Below are 14121 nucleotides of genomic sequence, written 5' to 3' on the forward strand. Positions count from 1 at the left end.
CAAAGGGACCTTTCCTTGTGCAGGATCAGGATGGAGAAGCTGAACCACGTCCGAGCAGGGATGCAGGGATTCCTGCCACAGAGCAGGTGAGGGATGCCAAACACGGACTGTGGGAAAGGAATGTGGATTCAGCCTTGATCCCAAGAAACTGAGAGCTGTGTTTGAAGCCAAAAACTGACAATAGCTATATTTAAAACCAAAACAGATAGGTGTATTTAAAACCAAAAACTGATAGGTGTGTTTAAAACCAAAACCTGATAGGTGTATTTTAAGCCAAAAACTGATAATAGCTGTGTTTAAAACCAAAAACCAATTGCTGTTTTTAAAGCCAAACCTGAAAATGGGTGGATTTAAAGCCAGAGCTCTGCCAGGGGGCAGCAGGAGGTGGGGAATGTGTTTAAGCTGTTGATGCTTGTGTGGGTTTTGTGTGGGGCTCTGGATTTGGTTTGGATGGAGTGCTGGGATGCAGAGGGTGATCACCTCTGCAGCATCTGTTCCGTGGGAAAGGCTTTGGGAGAGCTGTGGCTGCTCCCCAGAACTGCTCTGCTGTGGGGAGCAGAGGCTCAGGGAGCTGCTGGTCAATAGAGGAACCTCTCAGCCCCTTTTTTTGTCCCCAGGACCCCCAGAGCAGAGTCCAGGGGACCAGGGATTCTCAGGGTCCCTCTGTCCTACCCTGATGCTCCTGGTGCTTTCATTTCTTTTAACCTTCTGCCCCGTTATGGAGCTGATTTCCAAAACAATCCTAAGTAGTTCCTGCTCTTCCTGAGCTGCAGTTTTCCCTGTGTGAATTCCAGCCCCAGGGCAGAGCTGGTGGCATCCTGGCCCTTCCTCTTTCCTCTTTAATATTCCCCTCCTGAGATAATCTGCAAAATCCCCGCTCCTCAGGGCATTTCCAGCCAGGAAATTTCCTGCTCACTGCCAATCCTTGCTGCATCCTTCCCTTGGATGGACGAGCCTTGGTGTGGTCCCTGAGTGAAATCCCAGGATTAATTTAACCTGGAGGAAAGGAGGCTCAGGAGGGGCCTTCAGGCTCTGCACAACTCCCTGGTGGGAGGGGAGGATTTGGGATCTGCTCCCAGGAACAGGGACGGGGGACAGGGAATGGCCTCAGGCTGTGTGCTCAGGTTGGATATTCTGGAAATTTGCTTTACAGAAAGGGGGGACAGTGCTCAGTCCCCATTCCTGGAGGGATTTAAAATCCCTGTGGATGTAGCACTTGTGGATGTGGTCAGTGGTGGCCTTGGCAGTGCTGGGAATGGTTGGACTCGATTTTAGCAGCTTTTTCCAGCCTTAAGGATTTAATGATGCTGTAATTCCATTAAAAATGGCTAATTAATTATATCCTATCTGAGCATTTAATGATGAGATGAACTCAACTCCAGAGCCTGCAGTCGCTGTTGGGGTTTTTCAGCTCAAGTTTCAGTTTTTCTCTTCAAGACCCAAGAGAACAGAAATATTTTCAGCAGAGCTGCCTCCCTGCAGGAGCGCAGGGATGTGGTTGTGTGTCCCTGCTGGCACCTCAGGTGTCTGTGTCACCTGAATCCCTGGGACACCTCAGGTGTCTGTGTCACCTGAATCCCTGGGGCACCTTGGCCTTCCCTGGGGCTGGGAATGAGCAGTTCCATTGGAAGTTAAAGTTTTTCTGTGGGATTTTCTCCCAATGTGCTTGGGAATATCTTGGGGCCATCACCCAGTGAACCCTGGGCCCTTTCCCCACCGATTTCCCGGTGCTGAGCTGGCTGTGGAGGAGTTTTCCATCTCTCCCATCCCTCTTTCCCCTTTCACACTCATAAATTACAGCTCTTGGGGAGCTGTATTACAATAATTACAATTATTATAATTACAATCCCTGGGGATTGGCTTCTCCTCGATGTCTGGGATGTCCTGGAAGGAGATCCCAGCACTTCTTCCCTCTAATCCCATTAGAGCTGCCCAAAGAAGGGCCCACTTCAAAGATCCCCCATGGAATTTGCATTTCCAAGCTCTCACAGCCAAGCTCTTCAGGAGGGGATGAAAGTGGCTTTTGTTAAACTTAAAGGAAGAGTTGATTAAAAAAAAAAAGCTCCTGATTTTTCCCTTATTGAGGCGTGGTGTGGTTGCACTGTTGGGCTTTGGGCATCTGGGGGAGGGAGAATTCCTCACACAAAGGAAATAACCTGTTCCCTGTCATCATCCCAAATCATTTATCCGAGTTTGAGAGGAGCTTGGCTGGGCCAGGCAGGAATAACAAATAAAATATCAGCAAATTTTCATGATTTCAAACTTTCTCCTTTTTCTGGCACCTCGAGAAGAGCCGAGGCGTTTGTCCAAAAAATTCATCCCAAAAATCTCAGTGCAAAATATTTCCCAGTGGATCCTCAAAGGAGGGAATTGAAAGGGCTGATTTGTGCCCTTGTTGGGATTTCAGGGATCACTAAAACCCCACTAAAACTCCCTGTTCAGTGCTGATTACTCAAAATATCCAGTGTCTGCCTTTCTTTGCTTTGTTTGAAGAGCACTGGCAAATAAAACTGAATTTCTGGATTAAATGTCTCCTATATTGCCTAAAAGAAAGCACCTAATGAAAGAAATGTGTCTGTTGAGCTCCTGTCTCAGTTTTGGTTCTGTTTTAGCACTGAATGTCACTGCTCATAGAGGACTGAGCAAACATTTACTATTTCCAGGATCCTATTTGGATTTTCTATATCCACTTTAAATTCTGTTTGCATGACTCTTCCTGCTGGCTTTATCAATATTAAGCACAAGCTTGGTTCAAAAATAGAAAACTATGTGTTGGTTGCTTTAAATAAACATCAACCCTATTTTTCCAGGCAGTTTATATTTCTCTTCTAATCAAGGCTGGGTGTATTTCTGAGCAGAGCCTTAAAAGCACTCATTTCATACAACATTAATGTGTATTTTGGCTAAGCTGAAATGCCATTTTTTACCAGGCAGATGAAGGGGGGGAGGTTTATTTAAACAAACAAAGCTTTTATTGAACAGAAGGAAATAACCCTGATTGTTTGCAGTGTTTTGCAGTCACAGTTTTGTGTTTCTGGCTGCTTTCAGGGATGAGTATGAGGAGGATGGGTTTTGCCAGCCTTACAGGGGCATCGCCTGCGCCCGCTTCATCGGGAACAGAACCATCTACATGGAGTCCTTGCACATGCAGGGGGAAATAGAAAATCAAATTACAGGTGGGTAAAAACACCTTGGCTGCTCCCAAAAAGCTGCTGGGGTTTTATAAACAGCAATGTTATTTTGTTTTGGTTTTTATTCCCCCTTGCCATGAGCTCGTCTGGGTGTCTCTGCTCCTCCAGCTCCTCCCAAAACACCTAAAAATATGATTTTTTCAAGGAGAAGGGGCTGTGTGTTTACAGCTTCTGGGAGACTCCGTGCTGCTGTTACCCCAGCAGGTTTTGAAAGCAAAGTGGGACCAGCTTTAGTTGATTTAATGTGGCTGGAATAATTTAGGTGCTGGGAAAAGCTGCATAAATAATCCAGCAAATAGTATTATTCCTTTGGATTTAGGGGAGAACCAGCTGCCATTAATTTTGTGGGATGTGCTGATGGGGTTGCTGAATTCACAGATATCATAGATATCATGATATTCTCTATTTTTCATATAAATTAACTTGATCTGATCCTAACCCTGGTAATCATGTCTATATTCAGATTTTTTTTCTTCTTGCTGTCAGAATATCCCAAATTTCTCTTTTCCCTTTGGCTCCAAACACTGCCAGCATTTCAGAAAAAGGCTTCATTTCCCCAAGAAAGGAAATGTGGAGCCACCAGCTCATAATCTTCCAGCATTTAGTTTGAAAAGTTACTTGGGATTGTATGAAAGGTGCAGGAATTTGGGGTTCACCTGTTGGTTTTGCAAATATTACATGAATTTGTAAATTATTTTAAGTTATTTGGGAAGAAAAAAAATAAAGGGGGAATAATTAAGGGAATAATTACATTTGGGGGTTGGATAACGAGCTTAGCATTAATCCCATGTTGAAAACCTGATGTGTTTTCCTTGTCAGTGAAATCAGCATCGTTAATAACTTCCAGTGTAATTAGTGCTGTAATTCCTGCACAGCTGCAGTGGGAAGGGAGGGTTTTACTGGGAAGGCAACAGCACAGAAAAACCATTGGGATACAGAGAATTCCTCTTATCTCAGTTCTGTTTCAGGAAGGATTCTCCAAAGGCTCCTTAGATTCTTTTTTCTTGTATTTATTAATATATTATCAAAAGTCTTGGCAGGTCTTCCCCAGACCTTTCTTTGTCCCATCATCACCTGGCTCAAATTGGCTCAAAAGGCACAAAACAGCCCCAAATTTCACAGTTCTTTTATCTTTATACTTATTTTTGTAGGAGTCTAAAAATGGAGTGACATTTCTCTGTTTGTCTTATTCTCCCAAAAGGTATTAATCAATTAATTTTTGTCTAATTAATAAATTTTTGTCTAATCCATTAATATTTGTCACTGAAGAAGGTCTTCTAAATATCCCTGGGTAAACCAGGATATATAAAAATTAAGTAGAAAGTAGTAGAATGTTTATTATGTCACTGAAGTGAAAAATAGAGATTTTATAGTGTTTAATACATGGAGGAAGAAAGGTGTGGTTTTTAGCTCTCCTTCCTTCTTCTCCATGATTCTGCAGTTTTTAGGAGCACAAAGAGTGATTGGTTTAGAGTTAATCACAGTTTTAATTACGTGAGTAGATATAGAAAACTTATTTGTTGATATATAAAAACAATACACCTGTCTATTGTTAATTGGATAAAAATTGATATAAAGATAAAACAGCCACGTGTTTTGGGGCCATTTTGTGCCATCAGAGCCCAAGGGGCAGGATGAATTGAAGTTGTGCAGAAAGTCTGGAGAGACCTGCCAGGATTTGTGCAAACATCCCAATAAACACAAGAAACAAAATCCCAACAAGCTCTGGAGTTTTCTCCTGACCCAGAGAACTGAGATAAACAGAACCACCCGTGAGGGAGGATCCCAAAGGAGCTCAGAGGGGACCAGGAAATCCGGGTGTGACAAGTGCAGCACAACCAAAAAGAGAAAAAGTGTCAATTTTCACCTAATTAACAATAGACAGGTAAATTATTTTTCTTAATGACCCCATGACCCAACACCTGAGTGCTGCAGTGCATCATTCTCTATCCAATCACCCTCTACTACCCAAAAACCTCTAGAAGAAGAAGATGAAGATGAAGAAGGACAAGAGACAACAGCTTAAATTCTCCATCTTGTCCTCTGTTTTCTAAGCAAAACTCTAACTTTTTCACCCAGTGACTTAAGAAAACTCCTTAATTTACACACTTTTAGCTTTTCTATCTAACTTTAGCATTTAAACTCAGTGTTTTCTTGGGTGTCAGAGCCAAGGGCACACTCTCTGTGCCTCCAACAATTCCCAAGTGACACCCTGGTGTTTTCCAGCTGCCTTCACCATGATCGGCACCTCCAGCCATTTGTCGGATAAATGCTCCCAGTTTGCCATCCCCTCCCTGTGCCACTACGCCTTCCCCTACTGCGACGAGACCTCCTCCGCTCCCAAACCTCGGGATCTGTGCCGGGACGAGTGTGAGATCCTGGAGAACGTCCTGTGCCAGACCGAGTACATTTTTGCCAGGTCTAACCCCATGATCCTGATGAGGTTGAAGTTGCCCAACTGCGAAGATCTGCCCCAGCCCGACAGCCCCGAGGCTGTCAACTGTATCCGCATCGGGATCCCCATGGCTGATCCCATCAATAAAAGTAAGTGGGGAATATCTGGATTTTCTCCATGGAAAAGGTATTGCTGTGCCAGGATTGGCTGGAAGGGCTCGTGCATCCCACTCGGAGCCAGCGCTTGGGCGTTGACGGCTCACGGGTGAATTTCACTTGTCCAGCAAGGGTAGGGATTCTGAAGGGATTTTTCAGGAATTCTGAAGGGTTTTTTTAGGAATTCTGAAGGATTTTTTTCAGGTGTTCTGAAGGATTTTTTCAGGAATACTCAAGGTTTTTTTTTCAGGAATTCTCAAGGATTTTTTTCAGGAATTCTGAAGGGTTTTTCCAGGAATTCTGAAGGGTTTTTTTAGGAATTGTGGAGGATTTTTTTCAGGAGTTCTGAGGGATTTTTTCCAGGAATTCTGAAGGATTTTTTTAGGAATTGTGGAGGATTTTTTTCAGGAGTTCTGAGGGATTTTTTTCAGGAATTTTGAAGGATATTTTTTTCAGGAATTCTCAAGGATTTTTTTTCAGGAATTCTGAAGGGTTTTTCCAGGAATTCTGAAGGATTTTTTTAGGAATTCTCAAGGATTTTTTTCAGGAGTTCTGAGGGATTTTTTTCAGGAATTTTGAAGGATATTTTTTTCAGGAATTCTCAAGGATTTTTTACAGGAATTCTCAAGGATTTTTTTCAGGAATTCTGAAGGGGGTTTTTTAGGAATTCTGAAGGGTTTTTTCAGGAATTCTGGAGAGGGTTTTTTTAGGAATTCTGGAGAATTTTTTTAGGAATTGTGAAGGATTTTTTTCAGGAATTCTGAAGGATTTTTTTTCAGGAATTCTGAAGGATGTTTTCAGGAGTTCTGAAGGATATTTTTTCAGGAATTCTGAAGGATTTTTTTCAGGTGTTCTGAAGGATATTTTTTCAGGAGTTCTGAAGGATATTTTTTCAGGAGTTCTGAAGGATTTTTTTTCAGGAATTCTGAAGGATTTTTTTCAGGAGTTCTGAAGGATGTTTTCAGGAATTCTGAAGGATATTTTCAGGTCTTTGCTAAGTAATTGGGAACTGTGGAGTGTAAGTATTTGGATGCTGAGGAATATGGGTGGCTTCATCCTCCCTGCTCCTCATCCTCCTCCCACCTCAGCCTGACGTGCTCTGGCAGCACCACAAGTGCAGTGGAGGGATCCCTGTTAGGAGGAGCATTTCTAGGGCTGTCCTACCTAAGCCAGCCTAATTTTAGGCTCTGGCTGAGCCCACTCTTTGATCAGGCTGGGCTGCAGCCTGTTCACAGCCCTTCCACATCTGAACAGTCAAATATCAAACACAGCTCCCACAAATTTTCCACCTTCCTATGAAAATAATGGCTGCAATTCAATTTCCCATCATAGTTTTTGCCTTTTTTTGTGTATCTTATATTAAAAACATTTGGCAGAAGCTGTTTTCACTGCAGGAGCATAAGCTTTAAATCCTCCCAGGAACGGGAATGCAAAGCAGGCCCAAACTGGGAGCCTGGGGTTCCAAACTGGGCCGTGCTGGGAGATGCCAGCAGCCCATCCCCACAGGAGCTGTGCTCCAGAGCCTGCAGTCGCTGTTGGGGTTTTTCAGCTCAGCTTTCAATTTTTCTCTTCAAGACCCAAGAGAACAGAAATATTTTCAGCAGAGCTGCCTCCCTGCAGGAGCGCAGGGATGTGGTTGTGTGTCCCTGCTGGCACCTCAGGTGTCTGTGTCACCTGAATCCCTGGGGCACCTCAGGTGTCTGTGTCACCTGAATCCCTGGGGCACCTCGGCCTTCCCTGGGGCTGGGAATGAGGAGTTCCATTGGAAGTTAAAGTTTTTCTGTGGGATTTTCTCCCAATGTGCTTGGGAATATCTTGGGGCCATCACCTCGTGAACCCTGGGCCCTTTCCCCACCGATTTCCCGGTGCTGAGCTGGCTGTGGAGGAGTTTTCCATCTCTCCCATCCCTCTTTCCCCCTTCACACTCCTAAATTACGAGCAGCTTTGGCTTTTGCTTGTCCTTGCAGATCACAGGTGCTACAACAGCACGGGCGTGGATTACCGGGGCACGGTGAGCGTGACGCGCTCGGGGCGGCAGTGCCAGCCCTGGAACTCGCAGTACCCCCACACCCACACCTTCACTGCCGCCAGGTACCCCGAGCTCAACGGGGGCCACTCCTACTGCAGGAACCCCGGCAACCAGAAGGACGCTCCGTGGTGCTTCACCTTGGATGAGAACTTCAAGTCGGAGCTCTGCGATGTCCCGGCCTGCGGTAACGCCCGAGCTGCTTTGGGTTGGAGCTGGGGGCAAAAAGGGGAAGGGTTTGGTGCACAAAAAGGGTCTTTGGTGAGGCCCTGGGAGCAGAGGTGAAGGAAAGGCCGGCTGGGCCCGCTCTGAGGAGACCTTGCTGCCGCTGCAGTGACAAAGTGGTGGCATGAAAATCATTTCCTGGGGAATGGCTGTGCACTGCCAGCTCGAGTGGTCCTGACTTTCCAGGTTGTTCCAGTCAATACAACTCCCCAAGCCAAATTAAATCATAGAAACAAGGAATTGTTGAGGTTGGAAAAGCCCTCTGAGGTCATCGAGTCCAACCTCGGCACTTCCAAGGCTGCCACTGTCCCATGTCCCCAATGCCACATCCACACACCTTTCAAATCCCTTTTTGAGGCCCTTTTAAGACCCCACCACTGCCCTGAGCAGCTGTGCCAGGGCTGGACGACCCTTTCAGTGGAGAAATTTTCCCAAATATCCAATCTAAACCTCCCCTGGCCCATCCTGAGGCCGTTCCCTCTCCTCCTGTCCCTGTTCCCTGGGAGCAGATCCCAAATCCCCCCGGCTGTCCCCTCCTGCCAGGGACTTGTGCAGAGCCAGAAATTCCCCCTGAGCCTCCTTTGCTCCAGGCTGAGCTTTCCCAGCTCCCTCAGGGATTCTCCAGCCCCTTCCCAGCTCCCTCAGGGATTCTCCAGCCCCTTCCCAGCTCCCTCAGGGATTCTCCAGCCCCTTCCCTTCCCTGGACACGCTCCAGCCCCTCCATGGCTTTCTCCTTGTGAGGGGCCCAAAAACTGGGAGAGGGTTTGAGATGCACATGATGGAGCCCAGACTATCTGCCTTCCCCCTCATCTACCCTTTCAGTAAGAACATAATTTAGAACCCATTTTGGCATCGATTCCCATCTTTCCATTAATTGAAAAAGACTTTGGAGCAAACTCAGAACATGTCTCACTGCAGGAATGTTCATAACCATAACCAGAAAAAATTTAATTTGGTTCTGGCTGTGGAGCAGGAACATCAAAGGAATCTCTTTTCTGAGGGGAAAGGTAAATGTTACTGTGACAACTTGTAGGCAGCATCAAATTTTGTGTGAAACTTGGAATTTCCAGAACATTTCTGGCATGTCCATGCAAATAGCTATATTTTTATATTTTTTTTGGCCTGTTATCAATATTGTTATTTCTACATGCAGATAAAACAATTTGGACCCATTTGTTCAGGTCCTCCATTCTCTTCCCCCAGGGTCTCTGAAAAGCAGAATTAAATGAGAGCTGAATCTCCCTTTTTGGTCATTTTACAAACCCAAAATGCAGCTGGGGAAATTCTGTAAACACAAATTTCAAATCCATTTTAAAGGACCTGGCAATGTCTTCTCTATTTTTTAAACAAGGCAGTGCTGGTTTAAGAGTTGGACTTGCTGATCTCTGAGAGCTTTTCCATGATTTTCCCCCCCACTTTTCGAGTCCTGTATCTCTTCTGCTGTTATTTCAAATAAAAATATATAATAATATATATATAATATATATAAATATAAAATATAATATATATTATATATAAAAATAAATATAATATATAGTAGATTATATAATATATATTTATATATAATAAATTATATATAAATATAATATATATAATATATTATATATAATATATATATAATATATAAAAATAAAAATATATTTAAGAAAGGGATCCTGAATATTTTTGTGCCAGCCCCCTCTAGATGGGCTCTGAGATTCCAGGCCTGGCTCAGGCTTTTGATCTGGATTACCAGGACTCTTTTGGAGCCAAATTCTCTGATTTTCAAGCTTTGCTTGATAATAACTGAGATAGTCTGGCTGGGCTGGAGAATTCCTGACAAAGGTTTTAATTGCCAAAACCTCTCACTGCTGCCTTAAAGAGTACTCGTTGTTCTGTGGCTTTATTATTCTAAATACAAACAGAGCTGGATCAGGTGAGCACTAATTGAATTGTTAAGTGCTAATCTGCATATTAAAACCAGAATACAGTGTGGGACTTGCATTCTGCTGGTTTTGCACTGGCTGAAAGAGCCATTTCAGGCCCATTTTAATCAGTATTGTGAATTCTGCCTCAGCAGGACGTGCCTAGATGGGAAATGGATTTAATTAGGGTGGCTCCCAAGAAGCCCATTAACCTAATGAGGCTTCACGGCGGGGGGCTGCTACTTAATAAGAATAATAATTGCCTTTGACTGGAATAGCTCAGGTGGTGAACTGGTGCCCAGGTCTCTCTCTGCCTCGTGCTGCTGCTTTCTTTTCCTTTCTCCCAGTGTATCTCACGAGCTGTGAGGGATCTGTTTGATCAAAGTTTGTCACCCTGACTGTGGGAAGATGAAACACGGGCTAATTCGAGCACGAGGCTTAGCAAAGCCAAGCCTAAGCAGGTTGGGGAGGGCAGTGTGTGAATCCCTGCCTCTCTGGGAACAGGGAGAATGTCCTGGGGATGGTGCTTTAGTCCTCTGGTGTTTCCCAAAGGCTGTAGGAATATTTGGGCTACCTTTCCTCTCAGTTCAAACGTGGATGGCACAAATTAATCTGAAAGGGATGATCAGAGAGGAGCCTGGGGGAGCAGAGGACAGCGTGAGCCTGAAAGGGGAGAGGGGTTATGCAAAGTGGCATCCAGAACCATTTGAACTTTGCCTCTGTCACAATTTGAGTGGAGCCCAAGCTTCAGATCAAGTTCATGTTTAATGAAGTGCATAAAAGAGATCTGTGTGGGCCGCTGAGCACTTGTACAAATCCAGCCTGGAAAACACAGACAAACAAACTGGAGTGACCCTGCAGGGATAATAAAACATTCCCGTTCTCCCAGACTCCCTCAGGCTGCCTCAGGCATTCCCAATTTCCTTGGAAACAGCCAGGGTGGCCCGGGCTCCAGGGATCCTCCGGGTTCCCCTGCAGTGAGCGCGTTAATCCGGGTGTAATTCCTGCCTAAGCCTTGGGAATGATCCTGGGGAATGGCAGAGCAGGGCTCTGTGTCCCTGTGTCCAGGGCACTGGGGATGGGGGATCTGTCCCTGCCCCTGTCCCTGTGACACTCGGGATGGGGGATCTGTCCCTGTCCCTGTGACACTCAGGATGGGGGATCTGTCCCTGCCCCTGTCCCTGTCCCTGGGACACTCGGGATGGGGATCTGTCCCTGGGACACTCGGGATGGAGGATCTGTCCCTGTCCCTGGGACACTCGGGATGGGGATCTGTCCCTGTCCCTGTCCCTTGGACACTCAGGATGGGGGATCTGTCCCTGTCCCTGGAACACTCAGGATGGGGATCTGTCCCTGTCCCTGGGACACTCGGGATGGGGATCTGTCCCTGTCCCTGTCCCTTGGACACTCAGGATGGGGGATCTGTCCCTGTCCCTGGAACACTCAGGATGGGGATCTGTCCCTGTCCCTGGGACACTCGGGATGGGGATCTGTCCCTGTCCCTGTGACACTCGGGATGGGGATCTGTCCCTGTCCCTGTCCCTGTGACACTCGGGATGGGGGATCTGTCCCTGCCCCTGTCCCTGTCCCTGTGACACTCGGGATGGGGATCTGTCCCTGTCCCTGTGACACTCGGGATGGGGATCTGTCCCTGTCCCTGGGACACTCGGGATGGGGGATCTGTCCCTGCCCCTGTCCCTGGGACACTCGGGATGGGGATCTGTCCCTGTCACCCCATCAGGGCCTCCCTGAGCTCCTCCCAAAGCCTCTCCCCTCTCCCACTGCTTTTCCCTCTGAGCGTTTCCCAGGAAGCCAGAGCCAGCCAGGGGATGCAGTGCTGGATACCCTGGGCAGTGACAAAGAGAGGATGGTGTTTCCAAAATCCCTGAGAGGGAGCAGGGATTGCAGGGATTGGACTGTGTTACACCATCCCCCTTCCCATCCCTTCGGCATTCTTCCTCTTCATCCCTGCTCCAGCTTTCCTGGCACCTTACTCTGCTCATAGTGAACTGTTCTTTTTTCACTTCCTCCTGCTTGTATCCATTCCTTCCTGCTGGAAAAGGGTTGGTTGAACCTTTCAAGGGAGGCAGCTCAATCCAGAGTGTTCTCCTTTAACCTGTCCCAAACCAGGACACAGAGAAGGAGTTTGTATTCCCACCGGAGCTTTCCTTGGAATCACAGAATGGTCTGGCTTGGAAGGGACCTTAAAAATCATTTAATTCCAAGTCCCTGGAACTTCTATAAGGTGTTTCAGAAATTCTCTTTTCTGTGGATCTGTGTTAGGGCATCATTTCAGCCCAAGCAAAGGAACCTCACAGCATTCCACTTGGGAATTGATGGGTTTCCTGCCCATCCGTGGGTTTGACCTGACAGGGACTGTTCCTGTGTGTCCCTACAGAATTGTTCCTCCACAAAACAATTTTTCCTTTTAATATTAATTAAATAAAACAACATCCAAGGTGGATTTCTAGCAAGATAAAAAGTATGTTTGATTCTTTTTAACACTTTTAGTTGACCCAGGGATGTGTTTGACTCTGTGGGATTCTTCATTCCCTTGTTTTTTTTTTCCCTTCTGAACCAGATTACAAGGATTCCAAGGAAAAGAATAAAATGGAAATCCTGTACATCCTGGTGCCGAGTGTCACCATTCCCCTGGCCATAGCCTTGCTCTTCTTCTTCATCTGCATCTGTCGGAACAACCAGAAATCCTCGTCCCCTCCGGTGCAGAGGCAGCCGAAGCACGTCCGGGGGCAGAACGTGGAGATGTCCATGCTCAACGCCTACAAACCAAAGGTAAACCCAGATTTCTGCTTCCACACTTGCTGTCTCCACAGGCAGGGAGGGAAATGCTGCAAAGAACCCAGCACTGAAATATTCAGGTGGTTTCCTGCCTGTGATTGGGGTGATTTTTGTGAGCAGCAGCAGCGGTCTGTCCTGTGTGTCCATGTCCCTGGAGAAATAAAGGAGTTTTTGTGTGATAAAGCAAGAAAGCCCTTCCTGAAGCATCTCTAGAACACCTCATTGAAGTGAGAGGCTAATGCAGGTAAAGATGTGATTCAGCATTTCCTCAGGAGAGTTTTTCATGGCTCTGCTCAGTTCATCTGTCACCTTTCACTCAGCTAAAATCACCTTTGGAAAGATTTCTTCCTTGGCTTTCCTGGCTTACCCATTCCCTCAGTTAAAAGCAGAAATGACCAGAACAGCTCCTGCTCCAAATTCAGGAAGAATTTTAAAAATCATTTTGATTGAAGTGTGAGCAACCTCATGATTTCCTGGTGTCAGCCAGGGCTGGAAATCCCTCCTGCCATCCACAGGCACAGGAATGCCCTGGAAGAGAATTTCCCTCCTGTTTCATGGGATTCCCTTCCAACCCAAGATATTTTATGGTTCTTCAAGAACTTGATGGGTTTTATTCATTTGGAATTTGGTGTTCTTTTGAAGCATTTTAGAGTGAAAACTTGTATCTCAATCCCACACACACTGGCCTGGTGAATTTATCTTCATTTTCCTTGGAAGTTCCCAGTTCCAGCTTTCCTGTACAGCTTGGAGTAGTTTTATCTCAAAATATTGGTAGCAGTAAAATAACATTGAATAAAGTCAGTGTGCATCTTGCATCCAACCTCCTGGAATATTTCCTTAAATTTGGGGTTGCTTCTTGCTCCCTGTTCTGCTGGGAATTTGGAATTCAATCCCAGTTAAACTGAAGATAATGGGAATTCCATCCTCTTTTTATTGAGGATGCAATTCCCACCTTTCCTGCTGGCACACACAGCACAGGAAAGCAGAAATTCCTGGAAATATTTGCAAATATTGACCATTCTCTTTCAATTTGCAAGTCATGCGCTGCAAGAAATATTTTCCTTTAATTTATGCTAATTCAGGATTTTCCCACTGGGAAAGCCAGCTCTCACTGTCTCCAGTATTTTGATTGCCTTTCAAACAATATTTTCAAGGAAAGGAAATGGAATCTTACTTTAAAAATTGATGTGAGCTTTGGGTGAAAACACATTTAAGCTTCAAGCTCCCACTGAGGCAGTTGTTTGCTTGGATAAATAGGAATGTTAGCATTTCCTTCAGTTTTAAGGGATTTTAATTGCCTTCAAAAAATATAATAAATCAAGGACATCTTGTCCTGGAGCTGAAGAAGAGATGGAAGGGGTGGGTTTCCCTCTGCTGCCTCTTGTGTATTTTACACTTCCCTACATTTTGGACACTCGTGTGTGAC

The 14121-nt window shown here is 45.5% G+C and overlaps 1 protein-coding gene across 1 annotated transcript in view; it reads left to right on the forward strand.

Moving 5' to 3' along the window:
- The window catches only part of ROR1 (ROR family WNT receptor 1), a 144590-nt gene that overhangs the window by 126227 nt on the left and 4242 nt on the right, over positions 1-14121 (forward strand). The window contains exons 5-8 of the mRNA XM_086841577.1: positions 3049-3176; positions 5418-5735; positions 7709-7954; positions 12478-12689. Of these exons, the coding sequence (XP_086697703.1) occupies positions 3049-3176; positions 5418-5735; positions 7709-7954; positions 12478-12689 (904 nt within the window). The remainder of the gene's footprint in view (positions 1-3048; positions 3177-5417; positions 5736-7708; positions 7955-12477; positions 12690-14121) is intronic.

The sequence above is a fragment of the Cyanistes caeruleus genome, chromosome 9 (assembly GCF_971803275.1).
Source record: "Cyanistes caeruleus chromosome 9, bCyaCae1.hap1.1, whole genome shotgun sequence".
NCBI lineage: Eukaryota > Metazoa > Chordata > Aves > Passeriformes > Paridae > Cyanistes > Cyanistes caeruleus.